This window comes from Brienomyrus brachyistius, chromosome 7 (assembly GCF_023856365.1).
Source record: "Brienomyrus brachyistius isolate T26 chromosome 7, BBRACH_0.4, whole genome shotgun sequence".
NCBI classification, from domain to species: Eukaryota; Metazoa; Chordata; class Actinopteri; order Osteoglossiformes; family Mormyridae; genus Brienomyrus; species Brienomyrus brachyistius.
This window is the reverse complement of record NC_064539.1, coordinates 24,980,230-25,008,171: the sequence shown is the minus strand read 5'-3', so window position 1 is coordinate 25,008,171 and position 27,942 is coordinate 24,980,230. Positions and strand designations below refer to the sequence as shown.

General features: G+C 44.0%; 3 protein-coding genes across 3 annotated transcripts; 1 reads left to right on the top strand and 2 right to left on the bottom strand.

Annotated features, from left to right (window-relative positions):
• Positions 1-4: 4 nt before the first annotated feature.
• On the top strand, positions 5-7,800 carry tctn1 (tectonic family member 1). Its single transcript, XM_049018708.1, has 14 exons — positions 5-464; positions 546-663; positions 1,397-1,530; positions 1,731-1,876; positions 1,959-2,061; positions 2,822-2,934; positions 3,087-3,107; positions 3,317-3,469; positions 3,702-3,827; positions 4,321-4,409; positions 4,663-4,800; positions 5,895-6,048; positions 6,459-6,587; positions 6,965-7,800. Exons 1-14 carry the CDS (start codon positions 68-70, stop codon positions 7,106-7,108), a joined length of 1,965 nt encoding a protein of 654 aa, XP_048874665.1. The 5' UTR covers positions 5-67; the 3' UTR covers positions 7,109-7,800.
• hvcn1 (hydrogen voltage-gated channel 1) lies at positions 7,791-13,361 on the bottom strand. Its single transcript, XM_049018710.1, has 6 exons — positions 13,015-13,361; positions 11,062-11,299; positions 10,642-10,746; positions 8,541-8,772; positions 8,336-8,448; positions 7,791-8,236 (listed from the first exon to the last, which is right to left on the bottom strand). The coding sequence occupies exons 2-6, from the start codon at positions 11,236-11,238 to the stop codon at positions 8,180-8,182; spliced, it is 684 nt and encodes a 227-aa protein (XP_048874667.1). The 5' UTR covers positions 11,239-11,299; positions 13,015-13,361; the 3' UTR covers positions 7,791-8,179.
• A 461-nt stretch (positions 13,362-13,822) lies between these two features.
• Positions 13,823-21,768, bottom strand: ppp1cc (protein phosphatase 1, catalytic subunit, gamma isozyme). The gene is made up of 7 exons (XM_049018709.1): positions 21,557-21,768; positions 17,682-17,813; positions 16,695-16,925; positions 16,238-16,342; positions 15,735-15,958; positions 15,248-15,382; positions 13,823-15,063 (listed from the first exon to the last, which is right to left on the bottom strand). The coding sequence occupies exons 1-7, from the start codon at positions 21,609-21,611 to the stop codon at positions 14,974-14,976; spliced, it is 972 nt and encodes a 323-aa protein (XP_048874666.1). The 5' UTR covers positions 21,612-21,768; the 3' UTR covers positions 13,823-14,973.
• Positions 21,769-27,942: the final 6,174 nt, after the last annotated feature.

The following is a 27,942-nucleotide window of genomic DNA, read 5'->3' as shown; positions in this document are numbered from 1 at the left end:
GCCCTTGGCAGGAAGCCGCCAGCTTGATTCCTGGATACAAAGCGTTGGTACACTGTTGCTAGGCGAAATGCGAAATGGGCTGCTATGTATCTTGATATTTTGCATTTTTAAAAATGCAGCCTTTGTTGCAGATGCAGATAAAGGTTATTTTAATTTTTCCACAAACGCGACCGAAGCGTTGACCGATATTAATGGAATTTTCAATAGCACTGAAACAGGGGATAATGCAACGACTGTTTTGCCAGCGCGGCCTGAAACTTCACCTACAGATGTTGAATCGAGTGTTAACACGGTTTCTAATGAGGCCACCGGGGTGACGGAGACCGTCCCCAGAAATCTCAGTCCTGCAGATGATTCAAGTAAGGCGTCTGTCAGCACGGGCACCCCTCCGACGGCAGTGCCAACAGCGCCGCCTGGGCGACCCCTGCCCGTCTCTGGATCGCTTCCTCCTGCTGTTACTGACGGTGAGATTTCAAGTGCCTGTGCGGGGGACGCCCGTGACTGACATAAAAGAATAAAATAATGACTCGTAACCCCATTTTCAGTCTCTAGTGTATGTCCGTGCAACGTGCTGCAGGACCGGTGTGACATCAACTGCTGCTGTGACCCGGACTGCGGCGAGGAAGCAGCGCTCTTCACCTCGTGCTCGGTGGAGCTTATCATGCAAGTGGCCCAGTGTTATACGCGACATGCAGATATCTCCCACTTCAAACTTGTCAAACCTCTGCTACAGTCAAACTGGCCCTGAGCTACAACTTTGCATGAAAAATGTGCTTCGGAAGTTCTAAAACAATACTGTTAAAATCAGTATTACTTGCTGCCAAGAGCGTGTTTTTTTGATTCTGGGGCCTAACTTAAAAAAATCACTTCTGCATCTGCTAAGTAACTGTAGTGACTGTTTGTCGCCATCAGGAAGCCATCCTCTGGGCCTATGCAAATTTCTGGTTTGAGTGGCCTTTAATTCAGCCGTTAGCCATTGCTTTCCAGTTGCCACCTAATTTAAATCTATCAGAACGGCCATGTTAAATCCTATACTTTAATCTGACTTTGGCACATCAATTTTATGACGCCTTTCAGTTCATAGTGCGGTATCACTCCATCACAAAAACCCTGGTTTTCTCAGGCTTTAGCGCATCAACCACAATGACTGTATAACAACGAAGATCTGTGCATGTCATGTTCAGTCATATAACCACTGGGATGGTTATGTGAAATATTAGGCTTCCTCTCGTTGGTCAGTGTAATCAGTTATATAATGATATCAAAAATGTCCAGAGATTTGGTTGGTCTAGTGTCATACATAACTGATTTTTTGCCATTACTGGATGTATAAAGAGATTGACTTATAGAGATACGTTGCTTATGGTCTGTTAAATATAGTTTATTGTGTGTTCAGCACTGACAAACGGATGTGCCGCCTGGAAACAGCCCGCTACTCACTGATTGCAGCGGAAGACGGACCTGCACGGGTGCAGGCGTCCATCGAGCAGGAGACCAATGCCAACATCTTCTGCATACACTCAGCTAACTGTAATTTCAAATACTGCTTCACCTGCTCCGAAACATTTGTTTCTGTTAGAAAAGCAGTGCTGAATAAGAAGGGATGTTTAATAATATTGTTTGTTCTAGTAAAATGCGCAACATTTAGTGTCACTTCTCTCTAGTTCTTTCTTGCCTCAGTATGGTTGTTTTGAAGCCTTTTCTGAAAGAGCTGTTTTTTTCCGTCGCAGATGAAGAGGGTTTGTCTTTTGGGAATATCGAGGTTCCCACCAATGGGAACTTCGCTGGCCTCTTTCAGCGGTTTGTAGGGTTTTTTTTCAGTTCCAATCCACCTCCACCTGACAAACAAGCCTCACGCACAGGGCCTGGGTACACGGTGAGTCCTCACTCATCTGTAAAACTGCTGTTGTAACTGTGATGTGGCACATGATATATCACCCCCCGTTCTGGTTTCTCAGTATGGTGACACCATCCAGACCGAAGACGAAGCACGGAGGAGGACTGTATTCTGCCTGCCCGCCCCTGCGGGGACTGCCCACTGCTCTGACGCAAACCCGGCTGGTGGGTGAAAACGCCAGGTTCTGTTCTGTCTCACACTCGACATGTCTGTCCTGTGATTGCAATGATTTGCTAGGTTTCTGCCTGAACCTTACACAGACTATTTAGATGAATCTCCAGAACATAAACACATTTACCTTCCCTCTATATCAGTATTTCCCAACCCAGTCCTCGGGGAACCCCGGACAGTTCACGTTTTTGCTCCCTCCCAGCTCCCAGCCAATCAGGAACACCAGATACCTGGTACAGGCGCGCTGGGAGCTGAGAGGAAGCAAAAACATGGACTGTCCGTGGTTCCCCGAGGACTGGGTTAGGAAACGCTGCTCTATATAACATCCCCACTTCATAACATTAAGGAACTCGGAGTTATAAAGGCCAAAATTTTGCGTTAGATTTCAAAATTTTTATTTTCCGAGTATATCACTCAGCCATTGCACTTTGCGTACCCTGGGCGTGATGCCAGTCTGTCGCAGGGTGCATGTTCTCACACATGATCACCCCTTAAAGGAACATTGGAGCCACCAATTAGTCTTTCGTCTGTTGCGAGAAACCAAAGGACCCAGAGCAGACCCACACAAACTTGGGGAGACAAGAGGCCTCGGCGTAACCCTGATGTACTGATATAATTCAGGCACATTTATGCAGAATATGTCAAGGTTGTTAATTGTTGACTAATACGTATTGCCTCCACCAGCTGTTTGATACTGAACGGTGATCTGCACGTCTCCGAAGCTCATCTCCTTTCCTGTGGTTCTGCCCCCAGCATTCCTCACAGACCAGTCCACCCAGTGCATCCGCAGCTTTGCCCTGGTGCGGGATTGCGCCACCCTCCCGGCCCTGAGCCTGCAGAGATACGCCGGCTTCTCTGTGCTCTCGGTGAGTGGCCGTGTCACCCTCCTTCGCTGGGGCTTCAGGCGCCCCCTGTAGGTGGCTCGTGAATATTTCACGCCCCTTCCCCAGATGATGAACTCTGGCTCTGCCTTCTGTCCAGGTTCTGAATATAAATTTACTGTTTCTTTCTTTTTCAGATGAAAAATGATGGCAGCAATGTGAGTCTGCTGTTTGTGTTTTGTATATAAATACATAAATATCATTTACTTGGAGGAGTGAGGTGACAGTGCTACCCACCGAGCCATCGTGCCTCCCTAAAGTCTTTATGAAATCCTGCAGTTAAAGCCAGTGCATAATATGTATTGTTTTTGAAGCCACTTGAATTGATCTCAGTGACATAATTTGTGATGTTGCTCCTCTGGGCCAGGTGGTCGCTGTGGAGACATCCTCCATCAGCCTGCAGTCACTGGAAGGCACACGTACCCTCCTGGGCCCCAGTGACGGCTCTCTGTACAGCCCAGTTCTGCTGGAGCGGCCAGGCAGTGCTGAGACTGCAGTGTGTAACAATGTGGTTCTGCAGGTGGGATTCAGAGACACTGTTCACTGCACGTCATTGTTATTCCTCTCTCATACAGCTGGATCCCTCTGCAACGCAATTGGTTTATAAGGACCTCGCTTGACGGTTCTGCAGCAGAAACCATCTCAGGGTTATATAGCTTTATATGGCTGTTTGGCTGCATCATCAGTCACGGAGCTCCCTCCAGTGCTAGATGGGTGGGCTTATCGGGATACTTTAACGTTGCCGCCTGCAGGTTCGTTACGTGGTGACCTACAGCGAAGCAGGGACCATACTGGGCTGCAGCGCCTCCTTTGTCCTGGGAGCCGTCAACAGCAGCATGCTGCCCATCCAGCAGGACTTCGAGATTGTGTTTGTGCAGGTTCCGTATGGGATTTCTGTTCTTGATTATGTCTGGGTCTGTGGTTGCGTTAACCGAACATTTTCCGTCATTGACTTAATATTTTTCGCAATGATGGGAAAATCTTAAGGCCGCCCGTCGCTAATTCTATTCTGTCATATTAGAAAACTGAGCGGCGATGTAGCGTAACCTTAAGCGATTCACACCCCTGTCCAGTTGGGGGCGATACGCTCGCTGATTGGTTGCCCCCAAGCAGCGACACAAACTTGGACGTTCCGGGGAAGTGCAAAAAAAAATGTAACGGAACAAAAATTGAGCAGATGGAATTATTTCGGTACCGCAGTTTCATTTAATGCATTAATGAATATGTTTTTGTGTGTGTCTGCACACCGTATTAATGTGTCTTAAAATTCGAATTTTTGTCTAACATCGCCTGCTGTGAAACTTTCCAGCCCAAATTGGCAGAATAACGATACATATTTCATTCTGCTCATACATTCTTTTTATTCTCTAGGACAGTGCAGCAGAAATTGCTTTCCCCTCAAGTGGAAATCCTGGCTATGTAGTTGGACTCCCTCTTGTGGCTGGATCAAGGACTGCTGAATATCCTTTTTTCCTCCAAACAATGGAAACGTTTTGGTTTGTATTGCAATTAATTTTATTTCTGATTCGGGTGCATGTACAGTGTTCCCAGTGTTCCCTGTTAAGCCATGGTTTAGCATATCTCATATATTCAAGCCGTACCATTGACTTTGCACTTCTGACATTCTCATACGGAACAGTATAGCATTTATAAGAATGAATAATGATGTTCCTTGCAAACCAGAAGAGTTCTCTTTAACACGCCTCCCTGCACTGGCATTGTCCAGAGTACCAACACGAAGGGCAGCCTGACCCTCCTTAAGAGCTCTGCCTCTCAGGACTGCTTGGCAGAGCCCCTGCCTCGCTCCCCTATCGTCTTTGGGCTCAGCATGGTGTCCGGCTGTACACTGAGGTGAGATGTTGCCAGCACTTTCAGCTGGATAACAGTAATAATGATAATAATGACATATGATCTCATAGGACAAGTACATACTTCACTGTGGGACATTACAGCTCCTGTACGTACAGACTTACAAGAGTTTCTTTGTGAGATTTATTAGACTACACTGAATTCACCCATCTTCATGCACAGAACCACTTAATGAGAATTTAATTTAGTATACATAGTATAATTTAGTATAGCGATTTAATTTGGGGGGCGGCATGGTGGTGCACTGGTTAGCACTGTATGGGGCGGCATGGTGGTGCAGTGGTTAGCACTGTTGCCTCACACCTCTGGGACCTGGGTTCGAGTCTCCGCCTGGGTCACATGTGTGTGGAGTTTGCATGTTCTCCCCATGTCGTCGTGGGGTTTCCTCCGGGTACTCCGGTTTCCCCCCACAGTCCAAAGAGGCTAATTGGAGTTGCTAAATTGCCTGTAGGTGTGCATGTATGAGTGAATGGTGTGTGAGTGTGCCCTGCAATGGGCTGGCCCCCCATCCTGGGTTGTTCCCTGCCTCGTGCCCATTGCTTCTGGGATAGGCTCCGGACCCCCTGCGACCCAGTAGGATAAGCGGTTTGGAAAATGGATGGATATCAGTGGGTCTTTTTTTTTTAAGCAACAGCTGCCTGCCAGTGACCACAGACTCGTGTCTTTTGTGCAATTTCACTCTGACTTCCCATTTTTAAATGATTCTCGCTGCCTTTCCACCCATCATCTGCTTCTGACTCATATTCAGAAGGTTGCCGATAGCTTTGAAGGGCTTAAGAATTGCATCCATCTTCTGCTTTCTTGCCTGGCATTTTCAAATATTGTCATTTCATTTATTCACCTCCTCGAGACATTAATACATTTATTATCTTGAAAGACTATAACGGTGATGTTAAAATTCCATAATTTTTTTTTCTGTTTGCATGCATTACTGTGGGATATTTTTGGCTTAATTTGAAACCTCATATCAGTCCGTCCCTGGTTTTGTTTTCTCAACGTGTCTTTCCTGAGTATATTGTCTGTTTTTTTTTGGGTTAATAAACATAAATCTCTGAATGACACATTTTTCTCCGTAGACTGGAGGATGCTGGGAACTGTTCAGTGGTTTCTGAGGTGCTTCTCAAGGTTCTGCGAGGTCAGGAGTTTCCACAGTATGTGGCATCGTTTGGGAACTCGCAGCCTCAGATGGTCACGGACTGGGTGCCAATCAAAACACAAACCACGCCCACAGTAAGGATATGAATCAGGGTTTCGCCACCATAGCCTGAAAGCACGATTGTGCTGTTTTGATGGGTTGACTTCTTCTAATTTTAATGTTCTGTATTGAACTTTGTGTTTGTACATGTTGACATGTCAGATCTTACTTAAGTTGTTGGATGTCAGATGCAAGTTCCTGTCTCTTGTGCAAAACCATGAGTCTAGACCTTAATACATATTGTTGTAAAAACAATTCTAAGCAGTACAGCAGGCGCAGTTTAACATACATTTAGAATTGGTTGCTAGAATTCCAATCAGGCAACCGAATTGTAGAGCTTGACTTCTCTTTCACATTTACTGATCCCTGAATTTAAAAATGTGTTTGTTAAATTAAGAGCCCTGTGTCTGACCGCTTGTTATCCTTCCCCCTTCTGCGGGCATAGCTCATGCAGGGTTGCACCATTCCTGTTTCGCGTGACATCGAGGTCAGCTGGACCAAGTATGGATCCCTGGTGAACCCCCAGGCTCACATCGTGAATGTCACTGAGGTCATCCGAAGCAGCAGCAGCCTGGTATCTCCAGCCTCCGCAGGGTTCCCTCATTATACAGTACATTTGTTCTGGTCATAGAAAGGGTATTTAGGTTTACTCTATAAAATGCTCTATGGGTTGTTTTCCAGATAGACTTGAGGCTGAAATCCTCAAGTGAAAATCCATAAATATTTACTACAACCGAATGGAAAATGATTTGATTGATCGTATCACAAATATGCACAGATGTTTTATGTTGTATTCAAGAATATCAAACATTCAAAGTATTTGAATCATGATTGCAGAATGCTTTGGCAATTTTCATATCTTAAAAAAAGGTTCATACCAGTGAGACAGGGTGAGCTAAGCTGCTGCTTTTGATGACTGCTCTTGATCCCTCATTCTCACTTCCTGAACAGTCTCTCACAGGCGGAAACAGGGTTGCCCTCATCTCCACCTCAGTCACCTTCGTGGATGTGTCCGCACCCCCCCAGCCAGGCTACAGGGCCCCTCCCACCATCGATGCCAAGCTGCCCTTTGATTTCTTCTTCCCCTTTGTTTGAGGGACGGGAAGACTCTAGCCAGGAGGAGAATCGGTAGCTTAACGCAGATGACGTCCCCCACCCTCTTCTTGCTTGTGACAATCGAATGTCAGTGGTTATGTGCATTTCTTAAGCAGACAGCTTTTTCCCAAAAGGGCTACCGATTCACTGAAGGCAGGCTTATGAAAGCATTTGCTGGTTTTGTGCACTGACCCGCAGCTTCCTGAAACCAGCCATGCGAGACGACCATCAGGTGTTATGGCTGGTTACGCAGCACTGATTTCAGTGGTGAACTGTTATGGTCCACTGTCACCCCCGTTGCATTCTGGGTATTTTCCATTTCATTTTCTAAAACTGAAAATAACCAGGATGATAAACGTCACCATCGATAAGGCAAACTGTTCTAAATATCACACCGTATAGAGGATTCTCCGAACGTCTGCCAGAAATCCCAGCCTCCTGGGTGAACACAGGAGGGCTGCGCTGTATTTACAGTTAAATGTTGCAAGTCCTCATAGAAACTGTAACTATCTCTGGTTAAAGATTTGCTGGTTTGTGGTTTTTAAACTTGTTTGCGCTCCTGCGGTTCATGTGTGATATTTCTGCTTTTAACTGAACAGGATGCCATTTATGTAGAAGGACAGTGTTTCTCTACATGAATGTTAATAAAGGGTTCTCCTCTCAAAATAATACAATGGACATGTTCCGTTTTATATATTCCTGTTCTCATTGTCTTATGCACACATAACTTTGACCATAAAAATATAAAAAGTTGGAAATCTTTTTTTCCCCCTACAGAATGTGAATGACAAAAGCTTAGATATATTAAAAAATTAGGTATGGACTGTTAAACAGTCTGTCATCAACAGATATCCATACTTAACCAGGGAGAAATTTCCCTTACACATAATACCATGCATATTGCATTTTAGTAATAAATGTACTGAATATACAGGCACTGCATTCATGATGCAGTCTGCATGTTAGTAGCTGAAAATCCCATCCGGTGAATCAATGATCCCAGATTTGTTTCATGATGGAAAGATTATTTCTTCCACAACTGAGGAAAATCCTCCATTTCCTCACACCCAATCAAAATGCAATCCCATTGTTTCGCAGTAGTGTGGTAAGTCTGTTATTTTCTTGTTCCTGGAAGGAGGAGAGAAGGTCAGTTAAACAGAGGCAAACTGATATCCCTCAATTAGTCTGGAGAATGAAGATAAGCTCTGTTAAATGAGCCAAACTAACCAGCCTGGAGTTCTGTTCCTGCAGGTCGTTAACTTGCTGGACAAGGTGATTATTGCTCTCTGTGAGCACCTCAACTTTGTGGTAGGCACGGTTCTGCACGGATACTATGATGCCTGGAGGAGAACACATTAAATGAAGAAATGGAACAAAGATGCCACACAGCTGAACTTCACTACTAGACCTCCACTATAGGCACAGGGCTCACCATTGATAATCCTGGCCACCCTCCACAGGCGAAGCAAGATGAGGAAGCCAACACCATCAAACGCGTCCTCTTGGGCAATGTAGACGATATCCAACACGAAGGACACGATGACCACCACCCCGTCAAACACCTCAAATTTGTGGTGGAAGAACTCGCATCGGTAGGCATAGATCTTTCCTGCCAGCTCCACCATGAAGAAGGTGAGTAGAGCCAGGCTCAGATAGTGGAACACCTGATTGGGCCAGAAGATGGTGCAGAAGCTCAGATCTCACTCCATGAGGTATATTATAGTGGGTGGGGCCTAACGGCAAACTATTCATGACTTAAGCCAATAAATACACATTTTCCTCCCCCTAAAATAGGCCCAACAATGCCTCTGGCACCAACCCAACTGGAAAGAGGATTCTCATTGAATTTGACATTAGTCAAACACCAAAATGTGACCGTTTGGTCAGCTATCCTTCACCTACCAAAGTATACAAGAATGACACTCTTCCATTCCTTTGTTTGAATGCAGCCAGTAATTTACAGTTTGGTTGGCTGCTACAGAGCAGTTTACCATTACGCGACCCACTCTATAAATTTGCACAGCACAGCTGTTGCTTGGAAACGGAAGATTAAAACCCTGAACCTGAATATCAACGCAGGAAGCACATAAAGTATGTGCTGATACTAGCGAAAACAAAATTTACATTTCACACTGTATACGTAGGCATTGAAAAAAAAAAAACGTCTGATAAGGTTTTTAAGGCTCTCTTTCTTTTAAGGTTTTCTTTGTGTTAATAGTTCTCCACTTGCAATATAATTTCCTATACATCTTAAGTGAAATTCTCAATTTAAACTTTCCTCATTGTCTGTTTCATATAAGCATCACTGCACATCGTTTAGTGCATTTATTACAGAAGAATCGACCTAGTTGTGCTGAATTCAAATATCTCAGTTTATCTATTACGCAAGGATTTTGAGTGACACAATTAAACTTTACACTATATATTTACAGTATATTTGCATGGTGGAAGTCACTCATCTAAAAGGTAGAAGTATATGCTTAGCCTCAGGATTTAGAGAGAGAGAGAGAGAGAGAGAGAGAGAGAGAGAGAGCACAGCACAGATGTTTACACTGAGACCTGATCACCAGCTGGCAGAGACTTTGCTTACAGGGAGGGAGCAGGATCCCGACTCAACATGTCAAACGTGTTACAGCCTGTAAATTCTGGCAAAACAGACTTACAGTACGTTGTATCCTTCTGTAAAGCCTTAAAAATGTTCAAATAGAAATAAAATCCATCCATCCATCCATCCATCCATCCATCCATCCATTTTCCAAACCGCTTATCCTACTGGGTCGCGGGGGGTCCGGAGCCTATCCCGGAAGCAATGGGCACGAGGCAGGGAACAACCCAGGATGGGGAGCCAGCCCATCGCAGGGCACACTCACACACCATTCACTCACATATGCCTTCCTATGAGCAATTTTGCAACTCCAATTAGCCTCAGCATGTTTTTGGACTGTGGGGGGAAACCGGAGTACCCGGAGGAAACCCCACGATGACATGGGGAGAACATGTAAACTCCACACACATGTGACCCAAGCGGAGACTCGAACCTGGGTCCCAGAGGAATGAGGCAACAGTGCTAACCACTGCACCGCCATGCCACCCCAGCAATAAAATCATTTTTCCTAAATTAAACTTTAACACGCCTATGCATTCTAAAATCGGCATTAAAATGTACATAAAAGACACTCCCTTAGTTTTTCTGCGACAAAATCTTTGGTGACCAGTGTATTCATTTGAATAATATGTTAACAGAAAAGAAAGCCTTTGTCTGTAGGTAGGAAGTACAATGAAATCTGGTCTTTGGATATCTATCCCATTTTGTTTTTCTGTAAGACATACACGCACGTAGAAGTGCGAGCCATACAGGAGCGGTCAGCCTTTTTCTCCAATGGCCCTCGAGCAGTTTTTTTGGATTAAGGGCTGCGTTTAAGGGCCCAGTGGTGATATAATCATTCTGCCGGCCACAGGATGCCAATCGGTGACGTCCTGGACACAGCACAGACTCCTAAGCCACCGAGCCACACTAATCGTACGAGGCTTACCTGGGGAGCGACCCTTTCGTGGTCCGACTTGATGATGGACAGGTCCATCAGCAACTCAATCAGGACAAAGGTGGCATCCAGGATGACGAGACAGACCACCGTGATCTGACAAGAGACGAGAGTGGAAGCGTGCGACAGCGGCTAAAACACAGGGCGCGGCAGCATCGCCTGCTCTCATATGCCGACAAGTCTGCTTTAAGGGTCCGTCTGGGTTACACCAGGTGGTGACCTGGGTTTCAAAGCATTGATTCTGCAGCCACAAGTCCCCATACAACAGACTACAAAACACTGGCAGGTCAAATGACTGAGACAGACAGATCCTCCTTTCAGCTACAGTGAACATTCTGGGCTGGATTTTCCTTTAGTGTGTATTATAACATTTGTTGTTATGTTACGAGCAGAAGCACACAGACTGATTACCTGAAACTTCTCCGAGCTAAAGAGCCTGCGGCAGGACTCCCGGAAGGTGGCGGGGGCTGTGGCGTTCCCCTCAGCCCGCTCCTGTACCGCCCTGACTGCATGCAGTTCCTCCGCATGCCACTTGGTGATACTCTTCTTGTCATCGCCTACTGCCGTAAAATGCCTCAGGTATGACATGGCGGATGTTACCAAAGGCCCAGCAGTAACACAGCTCCGCAATTAACCGAAGAGGCTCTCACTGCAGAAAAGGGTAGAGGAGCAAAAAAAGAAAAGAAAATCGCAACATTGGATTAAACGTTCCGGGGGCTCAGGAGTCTGACCCTAAGTATCACCGTCCAGAAGCAGACGCCACAACTGGCGCAGAGGGTCGATCAATAAACCACCAGAACTCCAGCTCACAGAACCAATCAATCTCTTATCACACCTGCAGGAAGTGATGTTCACCGTCACAGCGACTCATGTTAGATGCATGTGAATTGCATATTCTTTGCGTACTGTTCAGCACATCGTTTTTGGTTCAGTATGTCACATTTACTGACACATGCCCAGATGTTAAGCAGTTTTTTGTACAGATTTGTGCTTAACTTGGAGGATTTAAAGTTATTACAAGATTTGCTTTCACTTTACTATAATTTCTGAGCCAACTGCTAAGCAACATAAGGTATTTCTCTGTATTATCTTAATGATCTTATTATTATTAGAATCGATGTTGAGTAGAATTTAGATTCACGATACATTCGCAAAGTAGAGTTTCACGATATACCGATTAACTTATTGACATTTCTAATATTTAAACTCAATGAATATTCAAAAGTTAACGGCATCAAAGCTAAAGACACCGCTAGCGAAGTAATGGTGCTGACTGCGCTGAACTGAGCATTTTGGCTGAGGAGGAGGGATACTGTCGGCTCATGCTTATGTGTGTAACCTACCGTAATATAAAGAGTAAAACCTGCACCGACAGGTTCGACAAGTTTCATCGCTTTTCCTGAATAAAAAGAAAATACTATCGCCACAAATGTGTCCCTTATTATGATGCACTGTAATTTACAATGTTATGTTGAAACCTGTCTTGCCTGAATTTAAAATGACAGGTTGCTATTCGTAAGACCAAATGTTTCGAATATGCAATAGGGCCACTTTTGGCATTTGACACTTAAATACTTTTAAACCGGGTATTTTTGCTTTTACTTTTAGTCTGGATGACTGGATAAACATTGTGGTATGACTGTATTCTGTATTTTTACTTAAATATGAAAATCGAGTTCTTTTCTCGCCACTGTAAAAAACTAAACCAAGCAAAAATGTAAATAATATATGAATATGGGGACCCGTGATTTAGAAAAACAAGCTAAGGTAAAAATGCATTGTCAGATCTTATCTGGTTTTCTTCATCGTGAGAGCTTACATGTTGGGTCGATCGTGTACAATACCTTCGGCTTTTGTTCCTCTTTTTAAAATAAGTATCAAATGGTAATTAATGCTGATGGTAATCCAAAAGGTGCACTGGGTTATCTTTTAAATTCAGACTCCACGTAATAGCCCTACCTTAAATATAAAAAACATTTTTTTCAAATTAACGCTTCACTTTTATGTATAAATACTCTTACACATAATGTATATGACAGCAATCAAAATTAGCTGCACAAAACAAGGGAAATTTGGCTTTTGTACCATGTGGATAACTCGTGATTTCCTGTTCTTCGGGAAAACTAATGTTCGTTTTTTAAATTTGCCTGAATTTCACTTGTAGTTATTAAAAAGCCATTAAATGCAAGTATGCACTACACATATATGGATAAACATAAACAATGCGTAAATCAGCTGTTTAGAAACACGATTTTGTAGCTTTAAAACACCATTTAAACTCTAATTGCTGCATTGTAATTCACACGTTAAGCTTATAAAATTTATAAACATTGCAGATCGAAGAAAAAAGTACGTATAGCCTACCTGTAGAGACTCGACGTTACCGCCTTGTTGGTTAAAGCTTTTCCTCCTTTTTTCCTTGTAGCTTTGACCCTAAAACCCCGCCTATGCCGCCGATCCTGTTCCCGAGCAGGAAAGCTTTTCTGTCTGCCGTATTCGCCGGAGCCCGCCTGTAAAACCGCATTCAGACGTGTATAGTTCCCTAAAACCACTACGGTTTTCATACTTTAAGACGGTATCGTAACTAAACGTATAGGGGACGTAAGATCATTTCGTGATCCCTCTCCTGAGCACAAGCAAAACTGCACATCGCCTTCATGCTCCCATCGTTACTCTTTAAACATTTTACCGTGCATTGCACGGAGAATTCTACCATATTCCGAAGTCTCTGAAGATTGCTTCTTGTTAATAAATTTCACAATTAGGTTCCCTTTCTGGATACTAGATGGCAGTCTTTAACCAGGGTAGTAAGCGATCACTAAGAAGCGTCATGTTCACGTGAGTTTCCCCAAGGCTTTAAGTGGCTCATTCGTTAATCTGTGACGGTTTATTCCTTCAGTGAAATTAAATTTGCAAAGGAAGGATCCCTTAGAGAGGCATCCTTCCCTCGCATAATCAGTGTATTTCCATTACTTAATTGACCCTTGCACTGAAATGTACTATGCAGTATGTCCGCATTAACGTATTGCTTTACTTTGAACATACAGGAACCCTTTTAACTCAGACCATATAAAGGCGAATGTCTTTCACTTCCTGGTGTTTTAAGGTGACCATTTCCCAGTACGTTTTCCCCGATTTCGTATTACGAATAAACAGACAGAGGACTTGGACGTTTGTGATGCCCCCTAAACTCAAAAACGTTTATTAAACAAGTGTACAATAGAGTAAACTTTTTAAACGTTATTGCCGAGATGAAACAAAAGGTCTTATATACAGCACGTTTCAAGTGGGACATCATATAACGTTTAAATGAAACTTAAGATTTAAAATTACCGAACTTGAGTTGCAAAATGACAAGTACCTGAAGTGCTACATTTAGCTTAAGGCATGCTAAGGTTTGCGTGCCTCGTTATAGAAAATGCCATGTAATGAGATTGTAACTCTAAATGCATGCAACAAAAGATCCACCGTCGCTCCTCATGCCAGTCTTTTCCGCGCACATCGTACATTCCCGCACAGGATTCAGCATTCAAAACACATCAAAAAGCCAGCTCACCGGAACAAGCTCCGTACATCTACGTGTTCCTTACATAGACAAAGGTGTATAACGTTAAAAGCGGTGAAAATGTTGGTATGATTTACAAAAATCAGAACTTAAACGGGGTGGAAAAAAATATATAGTAACTGCTTTATTCAGAGAAGTTCTGATACCTGGCAGTTTTGGGAGAAAAGAGGGGAAAGCAAAACTGTCTAAATTTATAATCTGAGAAGGCTGTTCACGTGTGGTAACTGCAAGGGTTTTTCACAGTGGTTTGAGAAACTAGCTGGTATGGGGCGTCTCTATGACTGAACATGAAAAGTAACCGTGTTTTCTTCCACAAGAAAGAAGTGATGCGACCGTTTAAATCCAGTTCGGTGACGGGTGGGAGGCGTCAGCTCTGCCCCACACTAACCCTCTCTCCTGCTGGGGTACACCTGCTGAAACGTGGCAAACAAATTCACAGACCTGAACTTTATTTTGTTTTTAATTTAGTTTGTTTTTCCAAGGTAAAACAGCCATTTAGTCAGAGTAAAAAAAAAAAAAAAAAAAAAACAATAAAATAGTTTTGCCCATTATCTTGGAATACTGGTCTTTGCTGGTCGCTGCAACGGGAGGAGAAAAAAATACAAAAAAAAGGGCAGCTGACAGTTTGTGTGACCATGAAACCGGAGAATTCCAAGCAGACAAAGACTGGACGATACGAGTCCAGCGCAGCATCTGCCCCGCCCTGTCCCCCATCCCCGCCCCCCCCCCTCCCCAAAATTTTCCCAGGCTCCACCCCCTCATTTCTTGGCTTGCTTTGTGACCATATTCCGAGGAGGCGTCACTGGTCGGCTGGAATTGGGTTTCTTCTTTTCAGCTGGTTTTAAGATCTGGAGGAAAGACAATAGTAGAGAGAAAATAAAATAAAAATCAGGAAAAATGTTGATGAGAATCAGTCTGCCACAAAACAACCATCTGAACAAGTCCAAGCCCGCCTAGAGGACCATGAGGAAGAGCACAGATCCCTCGGGCTGTAAACAGCCGTCCGAGTACGAAGTGCCGCTTTGACAGGACCTGGAAGGAGCACATGAGGGTCTCGTCCACACTCATCATGGCTCCGGCATTGTCGAACTCGCCACAGTAGTTGGGGGCTGAGAACAGGGTGACCAGCTGCCTCTTGGCAAAGAATTCATAGCCATCTTCCACCACCTGCATCACACAGGCCAAGTCAGCCGGAGCGGGACGTGAAGGAAAACAGAAGAAGGGTTTGGCACGGGAAGGGCAGGGCACACTGCTGAACTCTTCGCATGAAATGAATAACATCTAATGGGATGTGAGATCTGCCATTCTAGACAAAGCAAGAGTGGGAATTGGGACCAACTTTGATTAAAATCGGGAGACACATCTACAACCAAACAAATTAACATGTCAGCTATGGGAGCAACCTTTATTAAATCTAATAACTTCAAGTAAAACTTTATGGTTGTAAAATGATCTAAGCTGTGACAGTGGCTCCTGGGAGTACACACACCAGTGCTGCTTTTCACCCATCAGCTCTCACCTGGTGGGCCCGGCAGATGAGGTCCAAGTCATGCTTGTGCAGGAACTTGGCCACCACCTCAGCCCCGAAGGTAAAGGAGACACCGCGGTCATTCTCGCCCCAGCCCAGCACATCTTTGTCTGGGTCGGACCATAGCAGATCGCATAGCAGGCCCTGGTCAGGAACGTCTGTGGGCCTCATGATGCGACGGATCTGCTCCATGGACTGGAGGTCTGGTGACAAGCCTAAGGAATGAGGAGGGGGACACCCAATGAGTGCTAGCCAACCCCTGTGCTGAGCAAAGTCCAAGTGCTTCACGTTCAAGGTACAGGTCATGTTTTAAACAAGCACCAGCTGCCTCTTGGTGTATAGGAAAGGTCACTTGAGGGATAAAAGCATCATCCTGTCAGAGGAATTTCACCCATTAGCTGGCAAAGCAGGTTTCTCATCCGTGAACAGGCTTACACATTCTGACAAATCTCACAGCCGGAATGACTTGCAAGTCAAATACATTTGAGACCTACCTCCATGGCAGCAGAAAATCTTCTCGTCCACGATGGCCGCGATGGGGAGGCAGTTGAAGCAATCTGTAAATGTCTTCCACAGCTTGATGTTGTAGCGCCTTTTGCCTAAGTGGGGGGGGGGGGGTTTGAAAACCAAGGAAGTTAAGTCTAGCAGTATGTCAAGTCTGATTGTTGAAAGGTGGAATCTACATTGTTTAGCCAGTCAGGGCAATTCCTTATTTAAACTGTAAAGTTGTGGAAATAATAGGTGGTAATAGGCCTCTATAAAGCTTCAATCCTACAGCATTACTGTAAAGAGAAGGTGCCATTGCACACATGCGAAAGTCTCTCTTGGAGGGAGGAGAAGAGGGAAAAAAAAGAAATCACTCCTTTCCTACTGCAAGGCACCATAATCTAAAAATAGACAATACTCTCCCTTTACCTCGTGACAATCCAGCTTAATAATGCAGCGACTCACACTCGTCATAGAAGCCGTATATCCTGTTGATGGAGGCGCACTCATGGTTCCCCCTCAGCAGGAAGAAGTTCTCGGGGTACTTGATCTTGTAAGCCAGCAGAAGGCAGATGGTCTCCAGCGACTGCTTGCCCCTGTCCACGTAGTCGCCCAGGAACAGGTAGTTGCTCTCTGGCGGGTAGCCGCCGTATTCGAAAAGCCGCAGGAGGTCATAGTACTGCCCATGGATGTCACCTGTGGGAAAAGGCCATCAGCCTGGGCTTGTTCCTGCACCAAATCAGCTTGCCCCTAATGACAGTTATGGAAAACAGGGTATAAGCGAGGCCTGTCTATAGACAGGAAACAAGGGATTGGGTTAGGGATCTAAAAACCAGGAGAAAATATAATCAAGCTTATCCTCATTCTCAGGCCAGTCCCGGAGAAATCTCATCTCACAACCAAGTCACAACGATGCTGATGGGAACATGTTTATAAGGGCACAGTTCAGACAAAACTCCGCCATAAAGACCACTTTTGAACATATGATCAATCCATCCACCGTTTCAGGTATCGTGCTTGTCAGACATTAACAGCCGTTTTCAGCCGTTTAATTTTAAGGCCCCAAACAAACCCACCATCACACCCAAATGCCTCAAGCCAAACTTCTCCACTGTGATTCCGATCATTTACTAAGAAGTGGGACTCGGCAACTCATCATGAACAGCTTTTATTCACTTGGCAAACGCCTTTATCTCCATAGCAACTTACTGCATTCTACACGTAACATTACATAAGCGTTAATATAGCTAGATTTTATAGTGGAGCAGAAGGCGTGTAGATGCACTCTCGAATATAACTCAAGACCATGTGAACAGCGTGATACGACCCTTTGCCAGGCTTGGTTGGCTTTCAGCTTCGTGGGGGCCCTAAATGGTACACTTTAGCCATATAACATAGCAGTCCAGGGGAAAGCGGGTCCTCCACAGTTACGCAACAGCTTGCGAGACTCACCGCAGATCTTGAGGGGGGCCTCCAGCTCCAGCAGGATGGGCTGGCTGAGGAAGATCTCACGGGACTTCAAGCACAGGCCTCTGATCTCATTCTCCTGCAGCTGCACGTTCTTCCCCGGCTTCGACCCTCTCACTACAACAAAACAACCAAAAGGCAAAGAGGAAGATTAGCTGGAATGACGAAGAGTGCCCACCTCAACGTATGACAATACTCTGAAGGTATGGCAATAGCATCCCCACACCCGTGTAGCCTTGGAACCAGTCTAAGCATGTGTTAAGTGTTACTGGCAGGGAATTGGAACCACAACATCGCTACTTAGATACAGAATAAAAGGTTCACTTACTACAAATTTAGGTAAATAGGTCAACACAACCCACTTTTACCATGGAACATGACCTTGGGTGTGTCTGGAGTTAAAGGACTCGACTCCAGATAAATGGTTAATTATACCCCACGTCCTTTTGCGTCACGTGTGCGTTACAACAGGCTCTCGGGGCAAGCTTGGCGGCGGTGCGACCAGTTATTACATTTCTCACTCTCAGAGGCATAGTCTGGAGCTGGAGAGGAGATGCAGGGGGCGGATTATGCCATCAAGCCAATGACAACTGTGGATTAACAGAAGTACCATCATCATTCTGACGATGAGGTTTCATGATCAGCTTGCACAGGGAACAAGTAGCGGGGGGCTGGGCAATAACTTCACCTTTTATTTTTAACGATTTTGCTTTTTCCACATAACTATCATAACTAAACGCTGTAATACCACACTCACTCTTAAAGTAGAATGCAGTGCAGTGGAAATTACTACTCACACATATAAATTAAATAAATATAACATATAACACAATTACTTACAGGACATAATCCAAGTACAGGAAACAATCCAAATAATGTTAAAATATTATTAACACAATTAAAACGGTTAGTGGTCACATTGCACAGTATAAGCTGCAGAGAATGATTAAGCAGTTTGCTGTCCAGCAAGTGTGTCCAGGAGACATAGGAATATTTACTAATTCAAAGCACTAAGTATGTAACATGACTACAGGAAGCTTTGTCCACAGCAGCCTGACATACGCCATGAGCATGAACACACTGAGAGAACACAACAAAGGAATGTTTTTTTTAAAAAAGCAGATATTATAATTGCTGTGAAAAGAGGTAAAGGCAGAGCATCTTCTAACCTAATGGTCATTGGTTCGAGTTTGAGAATGTGCAGAGTGACATGCGTGTTTTGCTCTGGGAAATTAGCACACTTTGAGCCACTAAAACTGAAAGTCACTCTGAACAAAAGCCTCAGACAAGCTGATTCAGCAGATAAACATCACTGTTTTATTGTCGCCACTAGCGTGTTTCAAAGGACAGACATTATGAATGATTGATGAGCGCTGCCAGAATATTCCACTCATGTCGGTATTAAAAACATATTTAATGTTCGGCAACTGAAAACTGTTACTCTCACACCCAAGCCCAATATTTACAGATATTTACTTCAGCACCACTGTGGAACATGCATGTCAGTAATCGATCGCCGGTAACAGGAAAAATGCTCCACTTAGCATTTAAAGTTATTTAACAAAAACATGCAAGCATCAGAATATTTTTGCAGCCATTAAAAAGATAAATACAAAATACTGTGACAGAGCAGCAAGATGGATAGTGATTAAAAAATACGGCCTCATAACTTTAGGTCTTGGTAAAACAAAAATGTTTAGTTTAGTTTGTTGGTTGGGGGCGGTATGACTAACTGCACACCAAATAAGCTGCATACATGACTGTGGCATCAAAACCCGTTTGTGAGAAAGGAAATTTTGCAAGTGATCATGCAATGTAGCAGCAAAGTAGAGTACAGAGCAAGTCCATTTGTTAATTACATAGAAGTTGAACTTCCTGTTTGTTTGGAGCTGCTCAACATCAAAGTGCAGATGAAAACAAAACAAAAAAAAACACTAGGTTTTATAAAGCAGTTACTCTTCTTATGTTGCCAGCAATTATAGGTCAAAGTACAAAAGCTCAGGGAGAAGATCCAGAAAAGTGGTAACGATGCCAGTCCTGCCAACCTTCACGAAGACACATGAGAAACTGACTGCTGGTTTATGATGGAAGACGAAACCTGCTCGTCAGCAGAAGAGCATTCCCAGAAACTGCCCCACCCCTCATTGAAGAAATGGTGCCAGTTCCATTCCACTCCATTTGTTGCTCCAAGGGTGACAGCCGCTGAACCAGCAAGGCCGCAAGCACGCACAATGTTTCACCCTAAGCAGTCTGATGCAAGACAGTAGCATTTTCCCAACTACCAGCTTTTTACTGAATGCGAGATTGAAAATGAAGGTGCACAAACTGGGAGTGAGCATGGACAAGGTAATAGTTATGCAACAAACACTGTAAATACTCCAAGTTTTGATTAATAATTTCTGAGTAGATCATTTTTTTATGCTGTAAAAAACAGAATGAAACACAAGGCTAGTGCTTAATTGGAACAGCCATCAGACTCACGTGGGAAGGGGATCTGACCATTGTATCAAGCTGCAAATGAGAATTTTTAGCAAAGAATTTTACATTATATTTTATATTATTTTCACATTAAAAATGCAAACATCCTCCTGGCAAAGCCAAGAAAAGGTCCACAGACAGACTGCCACATAGCCTAGTTGGGGTGAAGTATTCAAGCGGTAGCTACAGTTTACAGCCCCTCTGGCATCCCTGCCATCACTGATGTCAACACAAGCTTTTGAAGTGAACAAGCCACCTCTGCCCAGTCCTCGCAGGACAAGGTGCCCGCTCGGCCCATTGTCACGCGCCTCACCGGAGAAGGTCTTTAACCGGCATGACCCCCGTTGTAAAAAATGCTCCGGTCAAGACACCGATTGGGAAGCAGGCGAAAATCTCGCCAATGCGTTAGAGTGTGTGTGCTTTTACAGATCGAACTAACGCGGTCACAAAAGCAGCTTTCTGCAAACCCAGAAACACCAGCATAGCATCTAGGACCCTGAAACCAGGGCAATCTGAAAATTAAAGTGGGTCGGCGCCTACCGCATAGCTTGCAAACCCCAGACTGCCATATTCGCCTATGCCACTGTCTCAAATACTCCCCAGAGAAAGACAAACGACTTACTGCTTTAAAGCAAAGAGTACAGCGATGCAGTATCTGCAGTACAACAAAAGAGGAAACTGGCTATTTACACAGCCGCCACGATACTAGCAGACCCCGGCCGACAACAGCGACAACGGTCGGCTAACAGGCTAGCGAACTAACCTTGGCGTTAACGTATCTAAAGTGAGCTTCCACTTTATGCCCCTTCAGATCTCCAACAAATTAAATTAGGTGGGGAAACATACGAAAATCACCAACAAGCATGCGATGTGTAGCTTCTGAGAGCAGGGCATCGGCGCTGTCATCTGTCGCAACTGACAGGCTAACGCTTAGCATTCCACCCAGCCGGATGTTCGGAAAGGAAATGTGTTTTCTTTAAAAAAAAAAAAAGTATATTTAAATAATATGGCAGGGAAATTGCGAAATCAATGAAGTCTGGAATAATATTCGACAAAGGGGCGAAAAATGTGTCAGGTAACACTCCAGTTATTTCAGCCGACACGGTGTTTAGCGGGGAAGTTAGCCGGCTAGCTATCGGGCTCGGCTAAAGGCGCACTCTAAGCTTCGGCGAGAAACATTAATACTTTAATTAATTAATACTTTCTCCTGAAATACCATATCAGGTTTTAAAATGGGCTAACAAAAACCCAGTTAACTAGTACGCAAAATAAATCACAACGCCAACACACCGGCGCGTGCTAGCGTCTCAGTTAGCCACATTATTAGCCGGTGAGGAAAACACACAAATGGTCGACATTCACCACAGGCGCACAGAGCTTACCTTCCAAAAGGCGCTGGATAATGCTGTCTATATTAAGCTTGTCGGTATCAGCCATATCTCCTTAACAACTGTATTTAAAAATATTGTATATAAACACACACACGAACTTAAAACGGCAGCTTTCTTAAGGTCTGCTTCTTTGCCTCCGACGGACCGCAACACTCAGCTGGAAAAGGGCTCGGCGGCCGCACTATTTTCACGCCTCCGTCCGCTGCTGCCTGTCGAAGGCGCGCTTCGTCAGACTAGCGGAGTGATACTTCAAGACCTCGAAATACCGGACGGCTAATTTTATCCGTGCTGTAGGTGCAATGCAGGCATAATACGGTCCCACGTCCTGTTTTGTTGCTTATCCGATAGGGAAAAGAGTGCCGCCAGTGTTTATATGAATTATACCCTTATTACGGTAAGAAACACGTCCAGCTGGATATAATGAACTATTAGACGCATATATTACGGTGCACAGACGCATGTTTTGGAATTTGTTCCAAGTATTACGGAGATATGGTGAATATATTTATATTAATGATATGCAGTTAATAATGGTGTCTATATTTATATCCTTGTATTAAAAGTTAATAACAGATGTCACTAAAGGTACCGAAATTGTCATCCTGGATTGATGCTTTGTTACGTAAAAATAAAAATGAATACTGGTTTTTGTTTTAACCAAATATGCATTCTTAAACATTCATGGCAGTACATTTTTTTCTGCTAATTAGACTTATTATTATTTCATAGGTCATTTGCTGTCTGAGAATTGTATGTTCAGATGCGAGTCCCAGCAGTGCTGCTGCCTCGACCTGTTTTCTGTACAGGGCTCCTGCTCCCGCCAGACAGAGTGTGTGAGGTTTGGACCAAGATGCTCAGCTGGAGAATCTGTCCTCCATGTGACTGCTCTTACAGCTGGGCTGGGGACAATGTGCAGGGATGCCTTTGAGGGCAGTGGGGTGTACAGTCACAGCTGCATAAATACCACCATGCTCTGTATGCTTAATAGTCTGATCCATTCCTCACAGTCAAGTGAAGTAGCTTTCCCCCATAAGTCCCCCTCTCTCTTTGTGCTTTTGCATAAGATGGAACAAAAAGCTTCTTTTCTATAGGGACAGAATGCTGCTATCGACACTCCACCAGCCGCAAAACTCTATAACACCAAAAATGGAAGTGTGGCTGGCAGGTGTGGTCAGTCCCATAGGTGACACAGACGGCTGCTTAGAGCGCCACCTTCTGAGGGGACATGGACCTGCCTCTGGCAGGGGGCACCACAGGACCCTAACTGACAGCTGGACACTGTCTCATAATCAGATACCAGTAATCAACTCAGCAGACACAGCCATTTAGCAGCAAAAAAATGGTCAGGTTGCATAAAAGGATCGTCCCCCCTTAGCCGGAAAAAGCTGTAAAATCAGCACCCAAGCGCAAACTTTTTTGTCTTACAAGGCTGCAGTACATGACTGCAAAAGCAGATTAAGATCACTAAAGCCATCTCTATGTTAATCTGTGCTAAGTGCTTCATGTCTCCCGTATACAGTGTTCAGGTTAACTTTCAGGTTAAATTGCTGATTGCAATATATAACTTCATTATTGACTTAAACCCATGAAATTATGTTTCATTTTGCATTTGTAAATCTCATTACCATTCAGTGATAGCATATGCATGCAGTAACCACACTAACCACATACACACACACACACATATTGGGATACCTGGCCATTACACCTACAGGAAATTTTATGACACCCTATTCTATATCTGTAGACATACATATGGAGTTGGTCCACCCTTTGTAGCTATAACAGCTGCCACTCTTCTGGGGAGGCTTTCCATAAGATTTTGGAGTGTGTCTGTGGGAATTTTTGCCCATTCATTCAGAAGAACTTTTGTGAGGTCAGGCACTGATGTTGGACATGAAGGCCTGGCTCACAAACTCCATTCTAGTTTGTGGACCTTGCTTTACGCACTGGGGCACAGAAAAGTTCCTTCCTTCCCCAAACTGTTGCCACAAAGTTGGAAGCACAGAATTGTCCAAAATGTCTTGATATGCATAAACACTCACTGGCCACTTTATTAGGTACACCATGCTAGTGCTGGGTAGATCCCCTTTCGCCTTCAGAACTGCCTTAATTCTTCATGGCATAGATTCGTCAAAGGGCTTGAAATATTTGCAGCAGTTTTGTCAGCTGCACTTTCACGATGTATATCTCCCGTTCCACCACATACTATAAGTGCTCTATGGGATTGAGATCGGATAACTGTGGAGGCCATTCGAGTACAGCGAATGCGCTGTGATGGACTTTCCCAATCAGACAATCCATTTCATCCATAACCGTCGAAATGTGGAATATTGGAAAACCATGGTGCAGGGGAAGGGGAAGCTAGGCTGGGGGCTGATTAATATCCTTCTGTTTCAGTGCTGGAGACTAAAGTGGGTATGCATTCCTTGAAATCAATAAACGTGTTTCTTAATTACCAGCAATGAATTACGAAACTATATGATGCAAATGTAGCCGTGTGTGACACAACAGCATTATTTATCGACGTTGCACCTTGCAATCTATATTCTAGATTCTCAAAGTAGCTACTTAAGACGTGCTTGAAAGTAAGGCACCATATTTTGTAATAATTTTATAAAGGCGTCTAATTATTCCTGATCCTTGGAGGATTATCCTTGGAATTTGGAATTGTGGCTATATTTTCCGGTTGCATTTTAAGATTGTAAAGATCCCCAAGTTCATTCAGACTCACAGAGCGCGACTAATTCTTGGAATGGCAAAGGATTGCTGATTAATTTCTGTTCCACACGTTCTGTTTTTCTTTCTAATTTCCAAAGCTTCATCTCGGACTTTTCACTGTAATTGAACGATAACGCAGTTAATCTGGTGTACTTTCTTCACCTGGTGTAACAGCACAATACACATGCAGTTGCGGTGGACAGTGTATTTCACAGTCGCTATGCACACATTCTATTTCGTTACAAACTGATCAACAAATCGCAGCCTGCTTTAATAATCTCGGTAGCAAACATATTGTAGCTTTGTGCACATCAATGCATCACAGAAACAACGAAGCACAAAGAGACTTAGTTGCTTGCAAAAAGACGCACTTTTAGTACTACAAAAGACATACAGGTGTTATGCCGAGCTCACCGGCGCTACAATATTTCCGATATAAAGTGTGTATTATTATATTAGTATTTTCTAATGTATTTATTTATTGTTTGTATTCTGTTATACTTCTAAAACACATTTCATTTCACGCTAATTTAGAATGGTTGTTTCCTACCCTGAACATAAGTCTTTATTTAGAGTCATAAAATATGCAGTCCACATAAAAAATGCATCAGTATAATTGATATGACGCTGCATTGAAACTTATTCGCCGAATTAAAAATGGCTACACGAAATATATTTAGGTTAAAATGACCACCCCGAAGATACTGAGGTAAATCAGGCAGTTTAATACAGGCGCCCCCTACTGCACATTAAGCGTTATCAGACGGGGATCCAGAAATGGAAAAATCACGTCGAAGGCGAGCATGTCTTGCTAATGAAATATTCAGTGTTGATTTATATTCTTTTATTTGTATTTTATTTTATAATCACCACAAACCGACATCATATCTAGGGCACGCGTTGAATAGCTTCAGTTCAGTTATATAATCAGCCTAAATGCATGTAACCCACACTGCATAAAAACTTTTATTCATAGTCCTCACGTTATATTTTATATTTATTTACCAATCTGAAAAACACATAGAAAAAAAATGTTGCGTAGTAAATTCACGCACACAGAGCAGAGATCGGCTGAATCAACGCAGAACTGATGTTAATGTACATTTGACGTGGGTAATGTTTTTATGCCTTTATGATATTTTTGTTTCTTAGCAGCCTGTGTTTTCATGGAAAAAAAAATTACACTGAAACTTGTTTGTTCAGCTGGTTAGTTGTGTAAACTATCTAATCCAGCATCACAATGCTGTAAATCTGGTCCCACAGATTTCATGGTTGCAGGTGCTCTCAGTGTGTCTGTCACTTTCTGTATCAGGTGAAGGAGGCCAAGCCCTTGGTCTGAAGAAGGAATAGGGCAGCTGGGCCGAGTACCAACTGAGGTATGTTTGTCGCAAGCAGCAGGCCTGCATCCTGGAGAAACAAGTTAACCACGTACCTTACACATACCACTGACAGCCAGTGATCTTAAACCGTGGAAAAATGCAAATTGAAAAATATCATGAAAAAGTGTCGCTGAGGTTGGGCTTGTGTTTTGCATCTCTCTCCCATCCTCTCCTAGGCTTCCGTAAAACTGCTGCTTCCTCGGATCCAGGCTCTGTGTGACAACGTTAAGTGATTTCGGGAGGTGCAGGCTGTCCTCTGGAGAGCGCTTCATTGTCTGAAGCAGCAGCATCGCCTCGCAGGAGCCGAGGGAAAGGACTGCGGCAAAAACAACCTGCGAACACGGGCGGCATAAAACGGCAGGTTCGCCGTTCTTCAGATATCGTATCGCCGTTCGATTCTCGGGAATAAAAGGCGCTGCGGTTTCCCGTGCGAGGATGGACGCCTTGTAGGACATCGAGGATCAGACGGAAAAATACGCCAAAGGCACGAAGGTTTGGTACGGTAGCGTGAAGTATGGGTGCTTGACCCTAAAACCGACTACGTGAAGTTCATCGTTAAGTAGTCTGAGGAAAGAGCCCCCTGGACGTGGAAGCAGATGAGAACAGCAGCCCATCGATCTTCTTCATGTTCTCTTTAACATCACACCCACCCTCTCCCATCAGATCAGTTGGGGCAATCTTTAATCATACATCCCTTATTTCAGTCACCGCTCTGGTCAGGCTCAAAAACCAGGACCACTTCCCAGAGAACCTTTCTTTGAAATTTGATCATCTCTATAGCCTTCCAGCAGCTGGACCAGTCATGGATTCGGCCCTTGCTTGCTGCATTTCCAAGAATGTTTTATTGTTATACATTTATAGTCAAAGTAGCGGTTATATAACTGAACACGTGGCAAACAGTCCCAGGTTGAAATCCCTGCCCCATTTCCTGCAGCAAAAACTAACACTGCTTTGATGCACTGTGTGGGGAGGAACACCTGGCTGACTGCTCTCCCTGGTGAAAAAAAGGGCAACAAGAATCTATTCCATCCAAAAGGCTGCTTTGCTTATAGTTTGCTTGGAGCAAAAAAAGCTGCTTTGCGTATAGTTTGCTTGGACTGTCCGCTCTCCAACAGAAGGAGGTGTTACAGTTCGTGCTGGCAGACAGGAAGGTGAAGAGCAGTGGGACATGAGGTGAAGAAGATGGAGGTACGGTGATGGGACTGTCACAGTCAGAAAGGGCAGACACGTTAAATACTGCGTGTGAAATCCTGTCAGGCAAAGACACAAAGGCTTGAGTTCTCACATGACTACTGATACATCCGTGTTACTTTTTTAGAAGAGATAACCAAAAGTTTATAAATCGCCGTGGCATATGTGTTCCATTTTAATCATGTTAATCACTGAGTCTCATGTTAATCACCTTGTCAGTTGACTATGAAAAACTCAATCATCAGTAACTTGATCAAATGTTTTAGCCTTTTAAAAAATTCTTTGTCAGCATTTACTGCAGGCCCCTGCCTCTCCCTCACAGCCAATACCTCTTCCATCTTCACCGCCAGTACCGACCCCGCCTCCTCAGTAATCTCCACCCCCACCGGGTTGTGACTTCATGGCTCATGGGAGTTTTACTTACGCAAAAAATGTTCTGAAGGTAGAAGGAAAAATGATTGGTTCAGAAAGATAACCTATCAGACTGTAGAGGAGGTGGGTCCAAGTGAGTAGACGAGGCAAGATGAATCAGTCAGAAGTATTGATTCTGCCTCCTGTAGTTGCTTGGATCCACCTCATCTACAATCTGATTGGTTATGTATCTGAACCAATCATTTTTCCTTCTGCGCTCAGAACATTTTTGTGTAATTTTTAAGTAAAACTCCCACAAACGACTATATCCAGAGGAAATTGTGGATCACGAGGCTAAACTACAATCAACTTAATCAAAACAACTTTTTTGTAGCACAGTTGGAGTCATTTGCTAATCTCCCCATGTTGCAACAGTGTGTGTAGGAGTGAGTCACGCATGCCTCATCGTGCACACCTGCGACATTGCATGAGCCGCGCTGTTTGTGAAACCCAGACGCAGCAAGACCAGAGTCATGAAGGACCGGTACTGTCCCTGAAGACGGAAACCACCGGTGACCTTTAATTGGTGGCCTTGGGGTTTCGGTCATGGAAAGCTGTTTGGACTTCTGAACAGAAGCCACAGAAGGATCAGGTTTCCCAGTCCGTAGCTGTGTTCTCTTCACTGCTCTGTAGACCCTGTGCGGTTTTACTCCCCTTGATGGTTCTTCAGTTATC